The sequence below is a fragment of the Scyliorhinus torazame genome, chromosome 11 (assembly GCF_047496885.1).
Source record: "Scyliorhinus torazame isolate Kashiwa2021f chromosome 11, sScyTor2.1, whole genome shotgun sequence".
NCBI lineage: Eukaryota > Metazoa > Chordata > Chondrichthyes > Carcharhiniformes > Scyliorhinidae > Scyliorhinus > Scyliorhinus torazame.
The window spans coordinates 166212036-166236853 of NC_092717.1; the positions used below are offsets into that span (position 1 = coordinate 166212036).

The following is a 24818-nucleotide window of genomic DNA, read 5'->3' on the forward strand; positions in this document are numbered from 1 at the left end:
TCGTTTTTGCACAAATCCGCTATTTCATTTTGAAGTACATATGGGAAATAGCAAAGTCTACAAAGTTTTGCTTTGGCTTTTATTCTGCCTCATGGACAAAGCCTAGTGGCATGCAAGTTCCTTCGTGTTTATCCCAGTAGCACTGCAGGAAAGACATTGGCTGCATTGATACACAAGGAATGGTGCAAGAAGAAAGTAAGCTACAAAGAAAATTGCTATGAACTCCCACCAATTTTATGGAAATTCGCTGGGTCAGCCCTAAATGTGCAGTTCCACAGATTCAGCCCATGGGCTATGTGTTGTTTATATTTGTTACATTCAATGGCCTCAGTAAAAGAAAAAGCTTTGCATCGGGGCGGCACAGTGGTTAGCACTGCTGTCTCACAGCGCCAGGGGGAGAATGTTCTTTCAAAGTGTCAGTGCAGACTCGATGGGACGAATGGCCTCCTTCTGCATTGTAGGGAATCTATGAATCTATCAAAACTGAGACAGCAAAATACACATTGGTAAAATAAATTCCATTTCTATTTTGGTACAACACAAGGTTAAAACTTCAAGTCTTGTTTTTCCAGTTATCCATTCTTCGGTTTACAAACTCTAAAGTTTCTAAACTATCACTGCAAAAAGAATTTGTAGGTTCAGACTAACTATTGTACAGAAGGGCATATAGCAAGGAACCGACAAATTAAAGTTTCTACATGTCTGCCAACTTGTGAAAGAGGAAGTCATTTTCTTTACTGATGGTCAAAAGGATAAAGGCATTATTTTGAGTGACAGAGCAGAACGTTCCAAGTTCAGCTCTAAGTCCATACTAGCAGGCTGGCAAATAGCTCAATACTAGCCACTTGGCCCTTCAACTCTAAAAATGTTTTCCCATGAACCTTATCATTCAACCCTACGCGCTGCTCACTCAAAATAGATTTTGATATTAGCCTTTGTCAAGAAAGCATATAATTGCCAGCTGTAACCTTGGTGCAAGTTTGGTGGAAACCCAATCTTAAAGACAACTACTTACATTATATAGTGCTTTAGCATGCGCAGTAAAATATCCCAAGGTACTTCACAGAGCATTATCTAACAATATGTGACACTAAACCACATCAGGAGATATTAGGCCAAATGACAAAATGCGTGGTCAAGGAGGTAGGTTTGAAGGAGTGCTTTAAAGGAGGGGAAAACAAGGAGAGCAGGAGAGAGGTTTAGGGAGGGAATTCCAGAGATTACAGCTGAGGCAGCTGAAAGCATAACCGGGAATGGTGGATTAATTAAAACTATTAATGCTCAATAGGCCAGAATTGGAGGAATGTAACGATCTCAGAGGGCTGGAGGAGATTACAGAGATAGGTAGAAGAATAAGGCATGGAGGGATTTGAAAGTAAGAATTTTGATGTTGCAAACTGGGAACCAATATAGATTAGCCAGTGCAGGGGTGACAGAAGAGGCTTTACACAAGTTAAAATATAGACAGCAGAGTTTAGGATGAGCTCAAGTTCATATAGGATGAAAGAAAGTAGGATGAAAGAAAATAGATCAACTAAGGGAGCATTGAAATAGTACAGTCTCGAGGTAACAAAGATAGATAATGGAATTGGAGTTTGTGGTTTTGGTGACGGAGTGGATATGTAGTTGGAAGTTCAGCCAAATACAACACCCAGGTTGAAAGGTTTGCTTCAGCCTCAGACAGCTGCCAGAGTGAGGCATGAAGAAGATGGCTAGGAAACCAAAATTCTTACCAAGTCGCAAAAAGTTGGTTTACAGGTGCAACAGGTGATTAAGAAGGCAAATGGAATTTTGTCCTTCATTGCTAGAGGGATGGAGTTTAAGACTAGGGCGGTTATGCTGCAATTGCATAAGGTGTTAGTGAGGCCACACCTGGAGTATTGTGTTCAGTTTTGGTCTCCTTACTTGAGAAAGGACGTACTGGCACTGGAGGGTGTGCAGAGGAGATTCACTAGGTTAATCCCAGAGCTGAAGGGGTTGGATTATGAGGAGCGGTTGAGTAGACTGGGACTGTACTCGTTGGAATTTAGAAGGATGAGGGGGGATCTTATAGAAACATATAAAATTATGAAGGGAATAGATAGGATATATGCGGGCAGGTTGTTGCCACTGGCGGGTGAAAGCAGAACTAGGGGCCATAGCCTCAAAATAAGGGGAAGTAGATTTAGGACTGAGTTTAGGAGGAACTTCTTCACCCAAAGGATTGTGAATCTATGGAATTCCTTGCCCAGTGAAGCAGTAGAGGCTCCTTCATTAAATGTTTGTAAGATAATGATAGATAGTTTTTTGAAGAATAAAGGGATTAAGGGTTATGGTGTTCGGGCCGGAAAGTGGAGCTGAGTCCGCAAAAGATCAGCCATGATCTCATTGAATGGTGGAGCAGGCTCGAGGGGCCAGATGGCCTACTCCTGCTTCTAGTTCTTATGTTCTTATGAAACAGGATTTGTATTGCATAAACGTGGTTTTGTGCGCAATGTTAAAAGTGACTGTCCACTTAAGGTTATTTTCATTGGCTTCCTTTTGTGACTGAGAGCAGTTCTAAAATATAGCTTCAGTTCTTAAGACATAAGTCATGGAAATCAACACAGAGGCTATTCTTACCTCAGTGGATTATGCATATCTTTCAAGTCTGAGTTTGGGAAGAGATAGGAAACATCCAAACCGACAGACATTTGCGTTGCTCTCATTACTTTGAATCTGAATCAAAGTATGACATACAGCCCTATGAATAAATCTGTTGGCTTCTTAAGGGCAGTGGGGGGGGGGGGGCTTTTTGTGTAAGCACACGTCTTAGGGTAAGGAGCCATGATTAATGCTGGAAAATGTTTACAGTGGCAAAGATAAAAAAGATAATTTAATTCTACATATTAGTAGTCTACTGCTGCACTGTGATTCTTCAGGTAGTGCTTTGTCTTTAATGACCTTTCTTTCTAATACATGATCAAAATGACCTTACATGTGAACGAGATGGGGTGTTAATATTACCAGGAACACTGTATTTCCCAAAGGAGGGATATTTTATAAGAGGATCTTGCAAAAGAACACTGACCCTTTAGTGATATTTCACTGGCATGAATGATAGTTTTTAATTTCAGTTCTGAAGCTCACATCAGATGCAAAGCATTATTTTGTTTGCCAGCAATTATTTAAACACTAATGGGCATGCCTGTGTAGCCCTGCCAAACAGAGCACTGGTCGAACAACTGAAGGACAAGACCAAAGGTCTAGTCTGTCAATCATCCAGGCAATCCTCAGTTGGAAGGGGTAGCGCGCACACAGTCCATTACTGAGACTACAGCTCTAGTCATTGTAAGTCAATTCTATTTACTTATTTTAACCTGTTAACTGTATAATGATTCCAGAACAACCCCCTCAAAATATGGTTGAGTCTAGTATGACATCAGGACAGCTTGCATTTTATGACATCCCTAAACAAACTGCACCATCCTCTTTCTAGAAATTGAGCATGTGCTTCAGGCAATTATCACTACTCAAGTGAGGTGTGATTATATTACATTTAGGTTAGAGAATATTATCACATCCTGGGGCTAGAATCTTGACTGGTTAAAATGTGGTCACTTAAAATGAATTAATTTTCACAGACTGAAATGTGGCACTATCAAAACAGCTAGTGGGCTCTCAAATGTGGAGTGGTCTACCTTACAGAAGCTATAGTTAATCCAGAGGTAACGGATAGCAGTGACGATGGTCAATTGCTAAAGTCATTAAATATTGCAGTGCATATTTTTAGCTAAATATTACTAATGCTAATATGACTGCTGCTGTGGCTAGCTTTAAATTGTTCTTGGTGCTGAGCCCCCAGGAATCATGAATTGCAACTCCTCCAAAACATATAATATTCTAATAGTGTGTGGGCTAAACAATGAAATTAGCTATTAACATTTTGTACTTACAACAGCCCCATAACTCTGCAGCATCAATACTCTGTAGCCTGTTATTGATTGTAGCAACCTGCCTATTATTCTGTCACAATCCAGTTCCAGGTTGTGACTACCTACACATTTGGGTCGAAATAAACAAGGTAACTTATTTTCAACAAGAACATTTTAAAATCAGTTACAACATATTTAAACAATAAAATGCTTTATATTGGGTTTGATTTATCTCTGATAGGATCACAGGCCTCCTGGAAACCTTTTTGGCTCTCTATTGTCTATTGATAATTTAATTCCATCGTTAATAAAAGCATTTCCCTCTGAACATCTATTTACTGGGTCCTCACCTCTCCATGGATCGTGCTATTGTATAGGCCGCAACTGAAAAACTATTTGAACCACTGCAAAGCACTGAATAAAGAAAGTGTGGTTTAATTTACAATGCATATCATTGTTTAAAACAAAGCACTGCCTTAACTCTTTGAGGGGTGGGATGGTGACACAGTGGTTAGCACTCCAGCCTCACAGTGCCAGAGACCCGGGTTCGATTCCAACCTCGGGTGACTGTCGGAGTGGAGTTTGCACATCGTTCCTGTGTCTGCATGGGTTTCCTCCGGGTTCTCCGGTTTCCTCCCACAGTCCAAAGATGTGCAGGTTAAGTGGATCGTCCATGCTAAATTGCCACCTAGGTGGGGTGCTCTTTCAGATGGTGGTGCTGATTCAATGGGCCGAATGGCCTCCTCCTGCATTGTTAGGATTCTATGTTTGTACAATCAGCACCAGCACATCAGCAAAACTTAAAATCAGCTTGAACGATGGCAGCTCTGAATTAAGAATTTCTTGTAGTTTGGCCTGTTTCTCAAGTTATTCTTAGCAGTATTGACAATGATGAATGTAAAAAAAAATCTTATTGACTGAGATTTGTCTGGAAAGATAGCTTTGCGTGTTTCAAAAGTTTAAAGACCTCTTAGTCTATGAAGCAAAATGAGTGGATAATCAGGCTAGGAAAGGATCATTATGGTAACAATGAGCACCAACTGTAATTGTATCTGACTACTTAGATCTCAGTATTTATGAAACTAGCACTTGCAGCAATAGTTTCATGTGACACTTCCACAAACCCAAGTAGAAATGACTGAAATTCAGATAATGTAACATCTGTTTCCAAAGACAATTGAAATACTTAATTAAAAACACTCCATTCAATGACTCCGAAAATAAAGGTGATAACCACAGGTACGAGATACTGCAATAGGTTTTATCACAAGGAACTTGGTTTGAGTCAAGCTGAAACTGTTAAAATGGAAATCTCCTCATCTTATGAGTCTTATGTGTGTATTCCAGCATGCCAGCATAGTTGAAAAACCATACCACCTAATGAGAATGGCTGCTGTGTCAAAGATAAATATTCACACTATACAATGGTAAAAAAGAATGAACTTTACTGTTGAAGTAGAGCCTGGGTGCTTTAATAATAATAATCTTTATTAGTGTCACAAGTAGGCTTACATTAACACTGCAATGAAGTTACTGTGAAAATTCCCTAGTCGTCACACTCAGGCGCCTGATAGGGGGGGAAAAAAAGGGAGAATGCAGATTGTCCATTTTACCTAACAAGCACGTCTTTCAGAACTTGTGGGAGGAAACCGGAGCACCCGGACACACAGACACGGGGAGAACGTGCAGAATCTGCAGACAGTGACCAAGCCGGGAATCGAACCCGATTCCCTGCCGCTTGAAGCAACAGTGCTAACCACTGTCCTACTGTGCCGCCTATACATGCATCCATTCCATATATATCTGAACTGGGAATGTATAATGCTGACACTGGGCACAACATTTTGAAGTGTGGGTGGAGGCATGGTTTGGGTGCAGAGGAGGGTGCAAAATCCCCTCCTCAACACTTACATTCTGCATCTTCTAATGAACACATGTTAACTAACAATTTAGGCAAAAAGTCAAAACAAAATGGCACTGAAGTGATATTTAGAATTCATTGCACTAAAATATATCCAACCCTATTTCTCACTCGCAGAGAAACTGAACAAACCCATTATGCTGCCTGTTCCTCACTCAAAGCAATTGAAACTGAGAGAGAATTTTCCATTGAAAATAATTGAAATCCTTCAATAGTATGTATGAGTGTGAAAGAGTTATGTCCACCATCTCTAAATATAACAATCAAGGAAGAAAAATTGCTCCAGTCCCTGAGCACAACATCATAATGCTTTTTTGTAAGTGCTTACAATTTCACTACACATAGACTAGGGCTGTCCTTCTCTCCAGGTTACTACACGTTTATGAATAGCTCCTCGTAATGAGCTATTTTTCTGGAAAATATACCTTTTGATGTGTTACATTTGTCATGAAGCATGCTCCCCTCCCATTGAGGAATAATGCAAGAACAGTCAGATGGATTTTCAGATGGACTATCAGTCATTTCAGTGATCCCAAGAGTGATATTCGATCTCAATTTCCCATAAACGTGGTCTTTCTACTTTATGCTTATTTCACCCAAGTCCATTTTCGGTCAGTTAAGTGTGACATTTAAACACGAAGGTGTGACATAACTTTAAATGCTTTAATATTGCGGGACCGTAACCTAGATATCGACCCAATTTATAACGATAGGAATTGTATATGAATTGAAAGGAGACAATCTGTATATTACATAATTTACCATTTAATTGTAATGAGATTAGAAATCAGGGTCGTCATTCTCCGACCCCCCAGCGGGTCGGAGAATGGCCGTCGTGAATCCCGCCCCCGCCGAAGTCTCCGGTACCGGATATTCGGCGGGGGCGGGAATCTGGCCGCGCCGGTTGGCGGGCCCCCTCGCTCGATTCTCCGGCCCAGATGGGCCGAAGTCCCGCCGAGAAATTGCCTGTCCCGCCGGCGTAAATTAAAGTAAGTATTTACCGGCGGGACCAGGCGGCGTGGGCGGGCTCCGGGGTCCTGGGGGGGGCGATCTGGCTCCAGGGGGTGCCCCCACGGTGGCCTGGCCCGCGATCGGGGCCCATCGATCCGCGGGCGGGCCTGTGCCGTGGGGGCACTCTTTCCCTTCCGCCTCCGCCACGGTCTCCACGATGGCGGAGGCGGAAGAGACTCCCTCCACTGCGCATGAGCGGGAAACTGTCAGCGGCCGCTGACACTCCCGCGCATGCGCCGCCCGGGGATGTCATTTCCGCGCCAGCTGGCGGGGCAACAAACGCCATTTCCGCCAGCTGGCGGGGCAGAAATCCCTCCGACGCCGGCCTAGCCCCTCAATGTTGGGGCTCGGCCCCCAAAGATGCGGAGCATTCCGCACCTTTGGGGCGGCGCGATGCCCGTCTGATTGGCGCCATTTTGGGCGCCAGTCAGCGGACATTGCACCGTTGGGGGAGAATTTCGCCCCAGATAACTAACTGAAGAAAATAAGGTCAACAAAAAGGTTTTACAGTGCTTGATGTTTCTGGTGTTAGGACCAATGATATTTGAATGAATGCACGTGCCACTTTACAGAGCTTGAAGAACATATCATATGGCAGTACTTTTAGTGCCATCATGCTGATTAATACATTTTAATTTGAATATGTCTCCATGCGCACTTAGTACAATACAATTAATGATGTTCCTGCAGAAAGACCAAAACATTCCCGAACATTCCTGCATGATTCCATATTAGTACCTCCATGATTCCATATTAGTACCTCCATGATTCCATATTAGTAATGTATAGGAGTGCTAAATAAACAGTTGCTTTCCAGTTTTAAATCCTGTGTAGTCAAAAGTAATCAATGGGACATTTTCATCAAGTAAGACATCTTTTATTTTAAAGTATTTCTATTCAACAAATTTTCAACATTTTCACAATACAGCACCCAAACAGCCCCAAACAAACAAAGACATCCCGTCTCACCACACCCCCCCTCAACAGTCAACGAAAACCAATTCCGAAAAATGCATAATAAACAAACCCCAACAATTGTACAATCCCTCCTTCACCCCCCTCAATTCGTACTTTACCTTCTCTTGGGTCAAAAACGCCAATAAATACCCCCGCCACACCGAGACGCTGGGTGGAGAGGCTGACCTCCACCCCAACAAAACCCGCCTTCTAGCAATCAACGAGGCGAAGGCTAAGACATCTGCCCCCGCGCCTGCCTGCAGCTCTAGCTGGTCCGACACACCAAATATGGCTTCTCGGGGGCCGGACTTCACACCCACATGCAGGATCCCTGAAATTATCCTGAATACTGACCTCCAAAAATCATTTAGTTTCGGACAGGACCGAAACATGTGCACATGATTTGCAGGGCCCCTCCCATATCGCTCACAGGTATCCCCCACCCCCTCGAACAGCCGGTTCATTCTTGATTTAGTGAGGTAAGCTCTATGCACTACCTTCAGCTGTATCAGCCCCAACCTCGCATAAGAAGTTCAGGCATTCACCCTACACGCACCTCACACTACAGTCCTGCTTCAAGCACCATCCACAATTCCTCTTCTCATTTCATCTTAATCCCCTCCAGGATCCTCCCATAAATCGCCGAGCTGACTCTCTTCTCTAGTCCCCCAGCTCACAACACTTCCTCCAACAACAAAGGAGCCGGCGCTACCAGAAAGGTCGGCAACACTTTCCTTGTGACGTCCTACACCTGCATATCCCTAAACCCCTCTCTCTGAGTCAACCCATATTTCTCTCCCAACTCTTCGAAGCCTCGCAGATCGTCCCCAATTAACTAATCTTTCATTTCACTAATACCCTTCTCCTCCCAACCCCCTAACCTTGCGTCCATCCTTCTGGCCTGAACCCATGATTCCCCCTAATTGGCATCGCCTCTGGCCCTGCCCTCAGTTTAAAGTGCAGCCTAAACTGCCTCCTAATCTTCAGTGTGACCACCACCACCTGACTACCTGAATACTTTCCTGGGGCCATCAGGAGCGGTGCTATTGCCAACGCCCGCAACCCCGAGTCCCTACAAGAGCTTGCTTGCATCCTTATCCAGAGCCCGCCCCTCCATGCACCATCCTCTCACCTTCTCAGCATTTGCCGCCCAATAATAGGAAAGCAGGTTCGGGAGGCCTAGGCCTCCCTTTCGCCTTCTGCTCTGTAATATCACCTTTCTAATCCTGGGAACCTCCCCCACCCACCCACCCACCCCCCCCCCCCCCCCCAAATTAACAAGGAGATTAACCTATCCACCTCCTTGAAGAACAATTTAGGTAGAAAGACCGGCAGACACTGGAACAGAAACAGGAACCGCGGCAACACATTCAATTAGACAGCCTGTATCTGGTCTGTCAATGACAAAGGAAGATTGCCCCACCTTCCCAAATCAGCCTTCACCCTCCCTACCAAACTGGTAAACTTAAACTTCCAGAGCCCTGGCCAGTCCCGAGCCACCTGCACCCCCAGATACTTAAAGTGAGATGTCGCCAAGCGGAATGGCAATCCTCCCACCCACGTTCCCACTCCCAGTGGAGACACCATGAAAACCTCACTTTTCGTTATGTTTAACTTCCCGAGAAGTTCCCAAACCTCTGAAGCAGCGCCATTATACCCCCCCATTGATACCTTCGGCTCCGAGACGTATAGGAGCAGATCATGGGCCGCCGTGGGCAGCACGGTAGCATTGTGGATAGCACAAATGCTTCACAGCTCCAGGGTCCCAGGTACGATTCCAGCTTGGGTCACTGTCTGTGCGGAGTCTGCACATCCTCCCCGTGTGTGCGTGGGTTTCCTCCGGGTTCTCCGGTTTCCTCCCACAGTCCAAAGATGCGCGGGTTAGGTGGATTGGCCATGCTAAATTGCCCATAGTGTCCAAAATTGCCCTTAGTGTAGGGTGGGGTTACTGGGTTATGGGGATAGGGTGGAGGTGTGGACCTTGGGTAGGGTGCTCTTTCCAAGAGCCGGTGCAGACTCGATGGGCCGAATGGCCTCCTTCTGCACTGTAAATTCTATGATAATCTATGATAATCATCTGCATATAGGGACACCCAATGTTCTGCCCCACCCCTCACTATCCCTTTCCACAACCCCGAGCTCATTGAAGCAATGACCAAGGGGTCCCTGGCCAATGCAAACAGAAGGGTGGGACATCGGGCACCCCTGCCTCATACTCTGATACAATGCGAAATACCCCGAGTTTGAATTAATGCATGTCCAGAGTATTCACAAAGAACGGGCATTGAAAAACCAGATGAGAGGAGAAAATTGGAAAAATGCAACTGAGAGCAGGATGGCAATTGAGAACAAATGTTAGGAAAACAAACGTAGTTTTAAGGGATTTATGTTTGTATTGGTAAACATTAGAAATAAGGGATAGTTTAAAGTGTGTTTAATTTAATGCGTCTCTGCCTGGAAGGGTAAAACCTAAAGTTACATCAATGCTGAACCAAAGGTTTTGTCTGTGTGAGGGTGGTTTCAAGTCCAACTGTGATTCTATTGTGCTTAGAGAGGCTATGGCCTGAAGAGTAAATAGAGCTAGCAGTTGTTGCTTAACAACCAGAAGCCCTTTTAAGGTAGAAAGGTTTTTAAGTGGATACAGCTGGATACATTGAAGTTGGAGACATGACACCAGGGAGTGGAGATCTCTCAGGTTTCCAGGAGAATCTGGGCAGGATGAGGGAGTTTCAAAGATGCAAGCTTCTTGTGGTAGTCTGTGTAGAGGTATTACGATACCTGGTAATGCTGGAACACCATTGGTAGAGTTTGTATGCTTCCTATTGGTCAAGCTGTATGGTAGCTCCACCCTGCTAGACGGGGTATAAGAGCTCGTGCCGCCCCAGCAGCCTTCATTCTGTACCCGAGCTGCTGGGGGAAACATTTACCTTATTAAAGCCTTCAGTTAGACTGCAACCTCGCTTTAGTGGTCATTGATCGTGCATCAATTTAATAAGCTAGATTTAAAAGGATGGAGCTCCGAATCAAGCCGGAGTGTCTGCAACTCAGCCCCCACGCGGCGAACTCAGCGGCAATCTTCAAGCACTGGCTGGCGTGTTTTAAAGGGTATCTCGGAACGGCCGAAAACACACCCACAGGAGAGCAGAAAATGCAAGTCCTGCATTCGAGGGTGAGCCCGGAAATTTACACCCTCATCGAGGACGAGGAAGACTTCGATGCGGCAATAGAGCTGCTAAAAGGACATTGTATCCGCCCAGTAAACCAGGTCTACGCCCAACATCTGCTAGCAAGGAGGCGACAAATCCCTGGGGAATGGCTGGAAGAATTCTACTGTGCACACCTGATGTTGGGGAGAAACTGCAGCTGCCACAAGTTTCGGCGAGTGACCACACAGAACTCTTGATCCAGGACGCTTTCGTGGCAGATATGCTGTCCTCCCAGATCCGCCAGCGATTGCTGGAAAAAGACACCCTAGGCCTCAAGGAGGCACGGGCCCTTGCCGGCTCCCTGGACGTGGCATCCAGAAACGCCCGCACTTACATTCCCGATCGCGCGGCAGCCCCCTGGGCAGCGTGGAACCCCTCCGCAACCGACCCCGAGTCATCCCCCATCCTCCCACAAGCTTGTGCTGCAAGGCAGCCTGGCAACCCCGGGGGGCTCCGCTGCTACTTTTGCGGGCAGGCCAAGCACCCCCGCCAGCGCTGCCCGGCCTGCGCATCCACCTGCAAGGGATGCGGCAAAAAGAGCCATTTTGTGGTGGTATGCCAGGCCCGTGCAGTTGCCGCGGTCTCCGGAGGCGAATGGGGATCGCCACCACAAACCTCTCCACGGTCCCCGTGCGGCCAGCGGGCGCCGCCATTTTCCTACTCCAGGACCACGTGCGGCCCCCGGGCGCCGCCGTCTTGTCCCGCAGACGCCACGTTAGATGGATGGGCACCGCCATTTTGTGCACACCCAGCCATGTGCGACCAATGGGAGCCGGCATCTTGGATGGACCCCCAGGACCCCAGCTCGGCTGACCACACACCGCCCGAAGAGAACACTCAACTGCTGCGATTAGCCTCGGTGACTCTGGATCAGCCCCAGCCTCGAACACTCTCAACTGCTACACCGACTGTACTTATCAACGGGCACGAGACATCCTGCTTAATCGACTCTGGGAGCATGGAGAGCTTCATACACCCCAACACGGTAAGGTGCTGTTCTCTCCTCCTCCACCCCATTAATCAAAAAATCTCCCTGGCCTCCGGTTCCCACTCAGTAGAGATAAAGGGGTGTTGTGTAGCAAACCTCACAGTCTAGGGAAGGGAGTTTAGAAATTACTGGCTCTACGTCCTTCCCCACCTCCGCGCGGCCACACTCCTAGGTTTAGACTTCCAGTGTAATCTCCAAAGTCTAACTTTCAAATTCGACGGCCGTATAACCACCCCCCTCACTGTCTGCGGCCTCGCGACCCTTAAGGACTATCTGTCTTCCCTGTTTGCGAACCTCACCCCGGATTGCAAACCCGTTGCCACCAGGAGCAGACGGTACAGTGCCGAGGATTGGATCTTTATTAGGTCAGAGTTCCAAAGGCTACTGAAGGAAGGAGTCATTGAAGCTAGCAACAGTCCCTGGAGAGCTCAAGTAGTGGTGGTAAAGACCGGGGAGAAGCATAGGATGGTCATCGACTACAGTCAGACCATCAACAGGTTTACGCAACTGGACGCGTACCCTCTCTCCCACATATCCGACCTGGTAAACAGGATCGCGCATTACAAGGTCTTCTCCACGGTGGATCTTAAGTCCGCCTACCACCAGCTCCCCATCTGCACTAGTGACCGCAAATACACTGCTTTCGAGGCAGATGGACGGCTCTATCACTTCTTAATGGTTCCCTTCGGTGTCACCAACAGGGTCTCGGTCTTCCAGCGCGTGATGGACCGAATGGTTGACCGGTACGGTTTACGGGAAACATTCCCGTATCTCGATAATGTCACCATCTGCGGCCACGACCAGCAGGACCACGATACCAAACTCCGAAAATTCCTCCAGACCGCAAAGATCCTTAACCTTACATACAACAAGGATAAATGCGTGTTCAGCACCAACCGCCTAGCCATCCTCGGCTACGTAGTGCGAAATGGAGTTATAGGCCCCGACCCTGAGCGCATGCGCCCCCTTATGAAGTTCCCCCTCCCTCACTTCTCTAAGGCTCACAAGCGCTGCCTAGGGTTTTTCAGTTACTACGCCCAGTGGGACCCAACTATGCCGACAAGGCCCGTCCCCTGATCCAATCCACAGCTTTTCCCCTGTCGATAGAGGCCCACCAGGCCTTCAGCCGCATCAAAACGGACAATGCAAAGGCCACGATGCGCGCCATCGACGAGTCCCTCTCCTTCCAGGTCGAGAGCGATGCGTCCGACGTAGCTCTGGCGGCAACCCTCAACCAAGCAGGCAGGCCCGTGGCCTTCTTCTCACGTACCTTCCATGCCTCCGAAATCCACCACTCCTCAGTCGAAAAGGAGGACCAGGCCACAGTAGAAGCTGTGCAACATTGGAGGCATTACCTGGCCGGCAGGAGATTCACCCTCCTCACTGACCAACGGTCGGTTGCTTTCATGTTCGATAATGCACAGCGGGGTAAGATAAAAAACGATAAGATCTTGCAGTGGAGGATCGAACTCTCTACCTACAACTACGAGGTCTTGTATCGTCCCGGGAAGCTAAACAAGCCTCCTGATGCCCTGTCCTGCGGCACATGTGCCACCGCACAAGTGGACCGCCTCCAAGCCCTCCAAGAGGACCTCTGCCACCCAGGGGTCACTCGCTTTTTCCACTTTATCAAGACCTGCAACCTGCCCTACTCCATCGAGGAGGTCAGGACAGCCACCAGGGACTGCCAAATCTGCGCGGAGTGCAAACGCACTTCTACCGGCCAGAGAAAGCGCACCTGATAAAGGCTTCCCGTCCCTTTGACCGCCTCAGCATGGACTTCAAAGGCCCTCTCCCCTCCACCGACCGCAACACGTACTTCCTGAACGTGATTGACGAATACGCCCGGTTCCCCGACCCGACATGACCGCAACCACCGTCATCAAGGCCCTCCATAGCATCTTTGCACTGTTCGGGTTCCCCGCTTACATACATAGTGATAGGCGGTCCTCCTTTCTGAGCGACAAACTGCGTCAATTCCTGCTCAGCAAGGGCATCGCCTCGAGCAGGACGACCAGTTACAACCCCCGGGGTAACGGACAGGTAGAAAGGGAGAATGGAATGGTCTGGAAGACCGTCCTACTGGCCCTACGGTCCAGGAATCTCTCGGTCTCCCGCTGGCAGGAAGTCCTCCCGGATGCCCTCCACTCCAGCCGGTCACTGCTTTGTACCACAACCAACCAGACACCTCACGAACGTCTCCTTGTCTTCCCCAGGAAGTCCTCCTCTGGGACCTCGCTCCCGACCTGGCTGGCAGCTCCCGGACCCATCCTGCTCCGAAATGACGTGCGGGCGCACAAGTCGGACCCATTGGTCGAGAGGGTCCATCTTCTCCACGTTAACCCCCAGTACGCCTACGTGGCGTACCCAGACGGCCGACAAGATACGCTCTCCCTACGAGACCTGGCGCCCGCCGGAGCCCCACGCACACCCCAGCCACCAGTCCCACCCTCCCCTCCACCAGGGCACCTTACAGGAGGATCGGTCCTTCCGCCGGCCCGGTCTAGGCACACCCCTCCCCCCACCCACCAATGCACCCCGCAGACGCTCCCTTTCCAGGTCAACCATTTTCCCCACCAGCGCCGTCTAGGGATGTCGAAGCTGCCACAGAGATCGAGGCCATGCCCCCGGAGTCACAGATGCCCGAGCCTCCATCAGAGTCAGCACCGAAGCTCCGACGATCACAGAGGACAGCCAGGTCCCCCGATCGACTGATTGCTTCATTTTAAATTGTAAATTTAAACCATAAATTGTAAATACCCTGCTAGGCGGGGTATAAGAGCCTGTGCCGCCCCAGCAGCCTTCATTCTGTACCTGAGCTGCTGGGGGAAACATCTACCTTATTAAAGCCTTCAGTTGCACTACAACCTCGCTTTAGTGGTCATTGATCGTGCATCACTTCTTAAAGAACCAGACACAGTCCAGATAATCAGAGAATCAGGACAGAAAGAATGTCTTAAAATTAATGGGATTAAGAGAACAGAGACCAAGGTGTTGTCCAGTAGAATTCAAGTAAATCTAAACAATGTGTTCAGAGTTAAAGAGATAATTGCAGTAACCAGATTTACAGTGGGAAAGCAGAGTTCAGAGGTAAATCAAAAGTTTGATGCTATTTCAATACAGTCTAGGAATCGTGACTTAAAGCAATTGTGAACAACAGCTTGTACAGCAGTCGAGATGAAGAAATCCTAATGAGGATAGTTAAATCCTGGACTGGATTCGCTGTTAAAAGTGGAGTTTAAAAGAGTACTTTGGAAAATCTGGACTGGATTTCCCAAAATGCAAATCATTAATGGAAAACATTGTTGTGAAAAAAGATTTTAAAGGATGTTTTTGGGAGTGGAGTTTGGTAACTCTCATGTGGCAATCACCTGGGAGTATTGTGAGGACACACCCACAGACATTTGTTTTGTGTGCCACAATAACGGCTTTATTTTCCGTTCAAAGTAAACCAGTTTGGCCTTTCACTCCGCGCCACCTTGAATTATTATATTGGTGACGAGGATCAAGCACGGGATTCTGAGCAGCCTTATCGAAACTCCCTGATCACAAGTCTGGTAAGAAACAAAAAGAAAAACCCAGAAATGCCCTTGTTTGGGAAACTTAAGCCTTATAAGGACATGGAGAACTGGCCCAGTATGCCAAACCCATGCATTATGTCTTCCGCGTCAACAACATAGAATAATATGACAGACATAAAGTAATCCTTTTGACAGCATGTGGAGCCTGACGTTCAGTTTAACTTTTCCTGCAGCCCCGACACTAAAACGTCAAAGAGCTTGTGAATCTAGTTAAGAACCATTATTAGCCAAAGCTGTCCATTAGCAACCAGAGGCCCTTTTAAGGTAGAAAAGCTTTTAAGTTTCAGTTTTAGCTGGATACAGTAATCGTCCAGCATTACCTATTCAATACGACTGGAGGATGCCTGGGGAACCTGTGAGAAAATTCCTGACTAGATGAAGGAAGCTAGTCGAATACAGTGAGTTTGGTCCACCCCTGACTAGAGGCTACACGACTGGCGAGTCTGTAGGATCAATAATGTCACAATACAAAAACGAAGTGTTGGCAGAACCCACGCTAGACCTCATAGAATTATCTCGAATTAGCACTATCCATAGAACTATAGAATTCCGACAGTGCAGAAGGAGGCCATTTGGTCCATTGAGTCAGCACCGACCCTCTGAATGAGCACCCTACCTAGGTTCACTTCCCTGCCCTATCCTCATAACCCTACCTAATCTGCACATCTTTTGACTGGAGGAGGAAAATGAAGCACCCGGAGGAAACCCATGCAGACACGGGGAGAAAGTGTAAACTCCACACAGTCACTCAAGGCTGGAACTGAATCCAGGTCCATGGCATGTGAGGCAGCAGTGCTGACCACTGTGCCGCTTGCCACCCTGGAGAACGCCGAGGCAGAAGCCCAAGAAATCCAAGGGAAGATTGACAGTAATTCTCAGGTGGAGGAACTGGGTGTGTGGGGGGGCGGGGGGGGGGGGGGGAGAAGCCAGCATGCCCAGTGAAGGCTCCCATGTGCCTCACCCACCATCAACTCAACAGTCAACCAGGGCATCCTGGCATCTCAAAAGATGGCCAGATACACCTTGAAGTACCAGGAAAGCTTCTCTGCAGAACTACAAGTGGCAGCTACAAGGCTGCTGTAAGTATGGCCAAAGGACACCACCCAGGCAAGGCTGCTAGAATCAGCAGTACACATGCCACACGGATCAGAAGCCAAAGCCCCACAAAAGTTTCCCCAATAAAGATAACACTCTCGGTCAGTAGTCACTCCCTAGAAAGAGATGGATACGGGAGTTGCTGTGTCCATCATTGGGATCAGATCTTCCGGCATCTCTGGATGGGTATCTTGCCCTTCAGCCTGCGAGACACCAGTGCCAGTTTCTCCACATATACAGGGGAACCTTTGAAGATTATGGGAACCACTGTGACCTTGGTTACCGATGGGCAGCAGATGGCCCCACTCCTGCCCACAGTTGTACGAGTACCAGGACCTAGCCTTTTGGGCAAAGACTGGCTCCGGAGGATCCGTCTGGACTGGCTACAAATTTTTAAAGTAGGAGCCGATGGACTGTCCAAGGTCATTGGCAAATACCCCGAGGTATTCCAAGATGGACTTTGTAGAATAAAGGGAGAAAGGGCAAAGGTTTATGTGGACTCCGATGCCCTCCCAAATATTTCAGGGCACAGCCATTCCCATACACTTTACTTACCACTATACAGACTAAACTCTATGTTAGCAAGCCTCAGGATAATATGAGCAGTATCTAGTACAGTTCGCTGAGTGGGCTACACCAATAGACCCGGCCTCATGCCTGACAAGTCAGCCCGCTTTTGCAGGGACTATAAACTAATGGTTAATAAAGCCTGATCTATATACCAAACTGGCAGTGGTCAAACCTTCACCAAACTAGATATGAACCATGCCTAGCTCCAACTAGAATTAGATGAATCATCAAGGAAATACATGACAATTAACACCCATAAGGGTTTATACAAATATACATACCTCCCCTTCGGAGTTTTGTCGCCATGCGCCATTTTTCAATGCGCGAGGGAGAACATTTTCTAAGGGTTACCCATGGTGGCAATATAGTTAAGATGATATACTAATCACAGAAGCTACAGAAAAAGAGCACCTCGCAAATCTGGTGGAAGTTTTGAGATGATTTTCTGATGCAGGTCTCCTTCTCAAATGAGAAACTATGCGTTCCAAGCAAGTGAAGTGATCTACCGAGAGTACCGATAAAAAAGACCAGTGGAGGATAAAGTTAAGGCCATCAAAGAGGCACCAACCACGCAAAATACGACAGAATTAAAATCTTTCCGAGGTCTCATAATCTACTATGGGAAATTGATCCGAAACTTGGCCATTTTACTGTCACCCTTGCACACACTATTAAAAAACACCAGAAGTGGTTGTGGCTGGCGACGCAGGATGAAGCCTTCTCGAAGGTGAGTGAAGCAGCAATCACTATCACCCTGGCTCCTTACTACCCCAAGTGAAAACTGGCAGCAGAAAGACACGGCTGAGAATGGACGCAGAAAGACACTATTCTCATGTAGAAAAGGAAGGATTGGCTGTTATTTCTGGAGTGAAGAAATTCTACCCATACCGACATTTCACAATTTTACAGACCACAAACCCCTGCTGAGCCTTTTCAATGAGGATATAATGGTTCCCCCCCCATCGCCTTGGCTCTGATCCAATGTTAGGCATTATTGTTAGCAGCGTACGAATATTCTCTCAACCACCGCCCAGGAACACACATTGCCAAGGTGGATGCCCTGAGTCGCTTCCCGCTGCCCACAAGCTTGGCCCCTCTGCCGGCTTGGAAGAAGTCATCATGATCTTGAACTTCCTGGATATCTTGCCGGTATCTGCAAAGCAGATTCAAGTGTAGACCCAGAAGGACTCCACGTTGGCAAAATTGCTCCAAATGATCCTCAGCGGCGGAATTAGAGGACACCCCCTGAATTACATGAAGCACTTCCTCAATAAATGACCAGAGCTGAGTGTAGAAGATGGCATCATCCTATGGGTAGCCCAACCCCACCCAGGTTGGCATCCAATCCTGACAGAATTACACAATGGACACCCTGGGGTATTCAAGATTAAAATGATCACAAGGAGCTACGTCTGTTGGCCCGAGCTCAATACAGACATTAAGAATCTGGTGAAGCAGTTCTCCTTGTGCCAGGAGAACTAGACACTCCAATCTTTGGCCTCTTTGCAGCCATGGGAATGGCCATCAAGACATATGAGTTAGGTGCATGTGGACTTCACTGGCCCATTCCTGGGATCGATGTTCCTTATTATGATCGATGCCCACTCAAAATGGTTAGAAGTATGTTGTACATCCTCGATGACTTCTCATGCAACAATAGAAAAACTCCAGCAAGGTCTCTGTACCCATGACATACGAGAGGTCTTCGTATCAGATAATGGTACTCCGTTTACCAGTGGAGAATTTCAGGCATTCATGAAGTTGAACTCCATTAAACACATCCGAATGGCATCCATAGTTTAATGGCATCTCCTAACCGGCAGTTCAAACATTCAAAACAAGAATGAAGAAATAGTCTGCTGGTTCCCTGGATAAGAAATTGGGCTGGTTCCTCTGATTATAGAACCATGCAGCACACAATGACAAGAGCAGCACCAACAGAATTGTCAATGGAACAACGACTGCGCACCAGGCTGAGCCTGCTGTTTCCCAACTTGTGTGTGTGTGTGGGGGGGGGGGGGGAAGAGTCAAAGCAGGAGACCAAAAAAAGGAACTACGGCACCAGAAGACCACAAAGGACTTTCAGGGCAGGAGGTACTGTCTACGTGCGGAACTTTGGAGGTGGTGACCAATGGATCCCAGGAACTCTGCTGGAAAAGACTGATCCGGCTTCTTACAAAGTCAAAGTCCAAGGGAAGGCAGTGAAGAAACACCTTGACCCACCTGAAAAGCAGGGAACCAACTCCAGCAGAGATGGTTTCAGCAAATACAACACCCTTGACGCCTGTTGCAACTACCTCTGGCAAGGCGACTCAGCCTATCAGGATGATTTGGACTTGAAGCGGGAAGGAATGTGATAATCCTCATGAGAACCATGGGGGATCACTGATTGATCACCCTGCGGGCTTTGTAGAATGCGTGTTCCTGTGGTGAACGGGCGGAGGCCAGGCCAGTTGGGGCTCGTTAGCAGGACCTTTAAATGTAGCTCCCGGACACGGACCAACAGTTCCCGGTGGTCCTGGGCTGGGATGTTTGTTTTTTGTGTGCCGTGGTAGCGGCTTTATCTTCACTTTAAAATAAACCAGTTTGGCCTTTCAGTCCACACCTCCTGGAATTATTACATGCATTCAGAGTATTGTTGTCACAGAAGTATCAAGCTAATTAAGACACGGAAGAAAGTTATTCTGCCATCGAGATGTTATACCACAGGTTTGTGAATCTGTAGTTGCAAGTTTCTGGTTGTTTTGAGGAGCGGAATGCTGTAGCATTAAGGAAAGCACTATGAAAATGTGCAACTCATATTCAAACTTTCTATTCCCCTGAATTCCTGATGACACTGTGAGGTAATCATTCAGTTTACCTTGCACAAGGTAGGAAGCAAAATCCTACCTTGTGCAAGTTGAGGGAACATGAAATGAATGAAATGAAAATTGCTTATTGTCACAAGGAGGCTTCAAATGAAAAGCCTATCAAAAGCCCCTAGTCGCCACAGTCCGGCACCTGTTCGGGCAGGCTGGTATGGGAATTGAACCCGCGCTGCTGGCCTGCCTACATGGTCAGAGGATTGAGGGTTTAAGAAAAAATGGGTTGTGGGTGTGACAAGTTTTCTTTCCACAGAGCAAGTGAAACCCTCAGAGCCCACTGTGGTTAAGTAGTGGAAGATCATTTTAATTGGAGGGAGAGTAAGGAACTAGGAAAGAAAGCAGGATTCTCACTGGAAGCAACAAGCAGGAAAAGAGAAAGAAACGTTTTGAACTGAAGGCTATTAGCAATACATCACTAACATGTGGTTATTGAGGTAAACACTAGCCCTTCCTGTCAAAGGGAATGGGGCATTTTATAATATATATGCATATTATATGTTTGGAAAGGAAGAATAGAAAAAGATGTCCACACTCTTCCTCCTTCCCTGCCCACATTCTTTCCCTGCTCCCCTGCCCATATTATTTCCCTCCTTCCCTGCCCACATTCTTCCTCTCCTTCCTTGCCCACTCTTCCTCTCCTTCCCTGTCCACTCTTCCCTCCTTCCCTGCCCACACTCCTCCCTTTCCTATATTCAATCTCATTTCCCCAGCCTCAGTTTTCTCGCTCCCCTGCACCCAGTTTTTGCCTGCTCTTTGGTGCCATCACGGCTCTTGATTTTTTTTGCTCAGCAGCTGCAGGCACAAAGCCCTGAACAAATTCCCCATCTTTCTACACGGGTCCCACTCTATAATTTATATGGAAGTTGTGATCAGATGCCACGACATCAAATATCACATGATCAGACGCCAAGTGATCCCATGGGTTACGGGGAAAGGCACGGGAATTGCACCTGGTCATGGAGCTCGCCTGGAGAGCTGGTGCAGACTCGATGGGCCAAATGGCCTCCTTCTGTGCCGTAAGAATTCTGTGATATCATGTGGTCAGAATGACACCTGATCAACCCTCCAGGATTGCCTCCAATCTAAGTTGCCAGCCCCAGCCACGTAGTGACAGTGCTGTTTGATCACATCCGAGGCTAATACTCACTTTTGATTCACCTCTGACAGTTTTACATCCATGTGTACAATGAAAAAATAAATAAGGCAAGAATTGTTTGCTGACATGGCGTCATTAAAGTATTTTTGTTCAGTGAGCATGAGTAATTTCAAGAAATTACAGAAACAGCACGGAAAACATACTGAACTGTTTGCTGGACAGGACTGAAGTACCCAGGGGGCCTCCGCCCTGTCACACAGTCAGAAGAAAAGGGGCGGGAGCCTCCTTGAACACCAGGCGGTATCCTGCCATCCGCCTCCCACTCCAATGTACTGATGTTTGCAGAATAGTTTATTCCCCTTCGAAATGCCGTCCGCTCACTGCCGACAATGATCATGCTGTGCGACGCTCAGAAAAGCAATCTTGGCAGAGGCTGTCTGACGGTGATGGTAGTGAGAGGAAAACCATGCGGTATACGCTTACTGCACCCAGCAATCCCAAATTCCGCTACACATGACCGCTGGTAAATCATCAATTCCATGTGACTGCAAATTCAGGAATCTCGAGCGCGTGTGACATGCCAGGACGATCGCTACCACAATTCTCCAAATTCAGCTCTTGACATGAATATTTGATAACTCAAAACTTATTGTGGAGGGGGGGGGGGTCTATTCGACTGGAGATTCTTAAGTGGACCCTGTCTAACTTTTATTGTTGTTGGTCTGATTCAGCCTCCGTTAAAACTGCCCCGTCCAACAGGCCGAAGGCAAAGCAGTTGGGCAATGTTGAGAAAGCATCGGTAATGCTCCCCCTGCTAAGTCACATTTGGGGGATTGCTGGCTACTTTTTATTTCCAGAAGGTTCGTTCGCCTAGGCGACGCTGCTTCACACCCACCCGGACACAGAGCCACCTCCACATGGGAGGAGGGGGGGGCGCGACTTGCAGTCTCATGGTCTGCCTTATCCGACCGGGGTGAGAAAGAAAGGGACTTTTTTTTTCAAGATAGTTAAATGGTTAATGGAAAGGCGGGAACTTTATTTTTTTTTAAAGGATGCTTCTCGGATGAAACGATCAAATCTGGTTTGTTGGACCAGAAACGCGCTCAATTAAAAGGGCTTGAACTCCACTTGGCCACTTCTCAAACTTCGGATGGCTTTACTACACGAATATAAAGTGAATGATGTAAAGATGGAGGGGGGCGGGGGTTGGGATCGCTTGCAACTCAGTCGGTCACAATAAGGAGGTTCGATAAATAAGAGAGCGATAAAGTTTGCAGAGTTAAACCATCGTTGTTGCGCGTGTGCTAATGGCAACTGGTCTCTCTCTCCCTCTGATGTCTGCAAACCTGAAAAGGCAGATCAACTCAAAACAATCTGCTTGGGATGTAGTGTCCGTGAACACAGCGGAGCCTGCCGACTGGAGCAATGTCAGAAGCCCGGAGTCACACTCACAAGACACGGGCTCTGCTGGGGCTGAGGAGTGGGAAAGTGAGATTGTGGCACATCAGCCATGGTTGCAAGAGGCAACTCTGCCTTAAATAGAAAGTAGCCAGCACCCCCTCCCCCCCCCCCCCCCCCAACACGCTTTATTCTCATTGGCTGGGCAATGAATAATAAATCAACAACAAAAAAACCCTTCTCCACAAATTGATCAACAAAAGCGGCTTCCACCAAGTCAGACGACAAAGGTTCTTTGGTTTGAAAAAAAATCTCTCCGAAGAAGTCCTTTCACACCAAGACTGCGTTCGTTTTTACATTTCTAAGAATTACAATAAGCTGTATATCGTTACCCTCCAATGAATACTGTTCTACATGAGAACGTCTTTGTTCAGCATTTAAAGGAACAACCCCCCCCCCCCCCCCGCAAGCAAGTATGCACGATTTGTTAGCTGGAGAAACATGTTTTAGTTCTATTTTAGTCATTTATGGAGATCCCAGTGTGTATATAACACTGTGCCGGAGCGTCAGAAAATTCTCATCCAACACTGGAACCAGGGCAGAAAAAAGAAGTCTTGAAAACTTACCTCCACGCTGAAGGGCTGCTCCTCGCCACAAACGGAACAAATAATCCAAAGCAAGGTTTGCAAATAAAACGCACCGGAATATACAAATGCAAGTTGTCTTCCTTTGTACAATGTGGCTAAAGGCTGTGTGAACCCGTTTGCCATCTTTCAGAGAAAGAGCCGCTCATTTGTATGGTAGCTGTCTGTAACTGGAGACAGAGCCAGACTGTGAATCAGAGGGGAGCTGGAGAGAGCCGGCAGTGCTCTGGGGCTGCTGATCGCTCCTGAACAATTTCACTGGCTCCAACCAGTGAACTCGAGTGTAACAGTCCAGGGAACATCCAGCGAGTCTGCGCACTGACTGTCAAGCTACCCTCTCCAAGACTGGCACAGTCCTCTCAGCACTGTGCTGTATCACAGCGAAAAAAAAAACAGTGGGCTGAGGCTGACACAGGCACTCTCCGTTCATTATGCAGACGTTGTATTTATCTGTCTCTTGGCAGGGAAGATAGACAAAGTGTAATTAGTTTAAACGAAATGCTTTTCCCCTGTGCTCTGGTATTATAGAATGTATGTTAGTAAAACAAATGCAATGCTGATATTATTTCGATATCAGTGACCATTTAGAAGAGATCATTTTTAAAAAGCCCTCGTATCACTCACTGTGATTAAAGTGCACCAAGATTTCTCAGTGAGAGCAAAAGTTTTTCCCCATTGTCCCTCCCACCCATGATAGAAACAGAAGGATTTACAAGACAGACATGACATTCGGCCCATCATGTTCATGCCGGTGGAAAAAGCGCGCGATCCACACAAAATCTTTCAGCTCTTGGTCCACTGCCCTGTAGGTTAGATAGCTCAAGTGAAAATTCAAGCGTTTTTATTTTTATTTTATGAGGATTTCTGCCTCTGCGATCTTTCAGGCAATTTCCAGACCCCATCAGTCTCTGGGTGAAAACTAACTCCCCTCCAATCCTTCCATTAATTAATTTACATCTATGCCCTCTAGTTATAGATCTCTCAATAAGGGAAATCTTTACTATTCCCTCTATCCAGTCTCCTCCTAATGTTTTACATCCCAATTAAATCACTCCTCAACCTTCTTTGTTCCAAAGAAAATAACCCCAGCCTTTTATCACAACTACAATTCTCCATTCCTGGCAACATCCTCTTAAACCTTCGTTGTACCCTCTCTAGTGCCATCACATCATCCCTGTAATGTGGTGATCGGAACTGAACACAGTACTACTGTATCTACAGTCCAACTATTGTTCTGCAGTTTTAATAAAGCCCCCTTTTTATACTCTGGGATTCAGTCAATAAAGGAAATATAGCTTATGCCTTTTTGACCACCTTATCTACTTGGCCTGCTACCTTCAAGAAGCCATGAATATGCAATCTCTGATCCCCCTGTTCCTCTGCATTTCTCAGTCTCTGACCATCTATTGTTTATTACCTTTCCTTATCAGTCTTCCCCAAACACATTACCTCAGACTTTTCTAGATTCAATTCCATTTGCCATTGTGTTCTGCCCAGTAGGCTCTGATTGATACATTGATGTATTCCTCCAGTCTACAGCTTTCTTCCTGATTATCAATCACAACCATTTTTTTTGTGACAACTGCAAATTTCT

The 24818-nt window shown here is 47.0% G+C and overlaps 1 protein-coding gene across 4 annotated transcripts in view; it reads right to left on the reverse strand.

The window, feature by feature from the left end:
• Window positions 1-23522, reverse strand: part of LOC140385628 (matrix metalloproteinase-16-like) — a 374928-nt gene extending 351406 nt beyond the window's left edge. For 2 of the 4 annotated variants that reach the window (XM_072467962.1, XM_072467961.1), the window contains exon 1: window positions 23207-23522. In XM_072467962.1, coding sequence (XP_072324063.1) covers window positions 23207-23350 — 144 coding nt within the window. In that variant the 5' untranslated portion in view covers window positions 23351-23522. Of the gene's footprint in view, window positions 1-3914; window positions 4016-23206 lie in introns of all 4 variants that reach the window. The other 2 variants (XM_072467963.1, XM_072467964.1) reach the window with 2 other exon arrangements.
• Between the last annotated feature and the right edge of the window lie 1296 nt (window positions 23523-24818).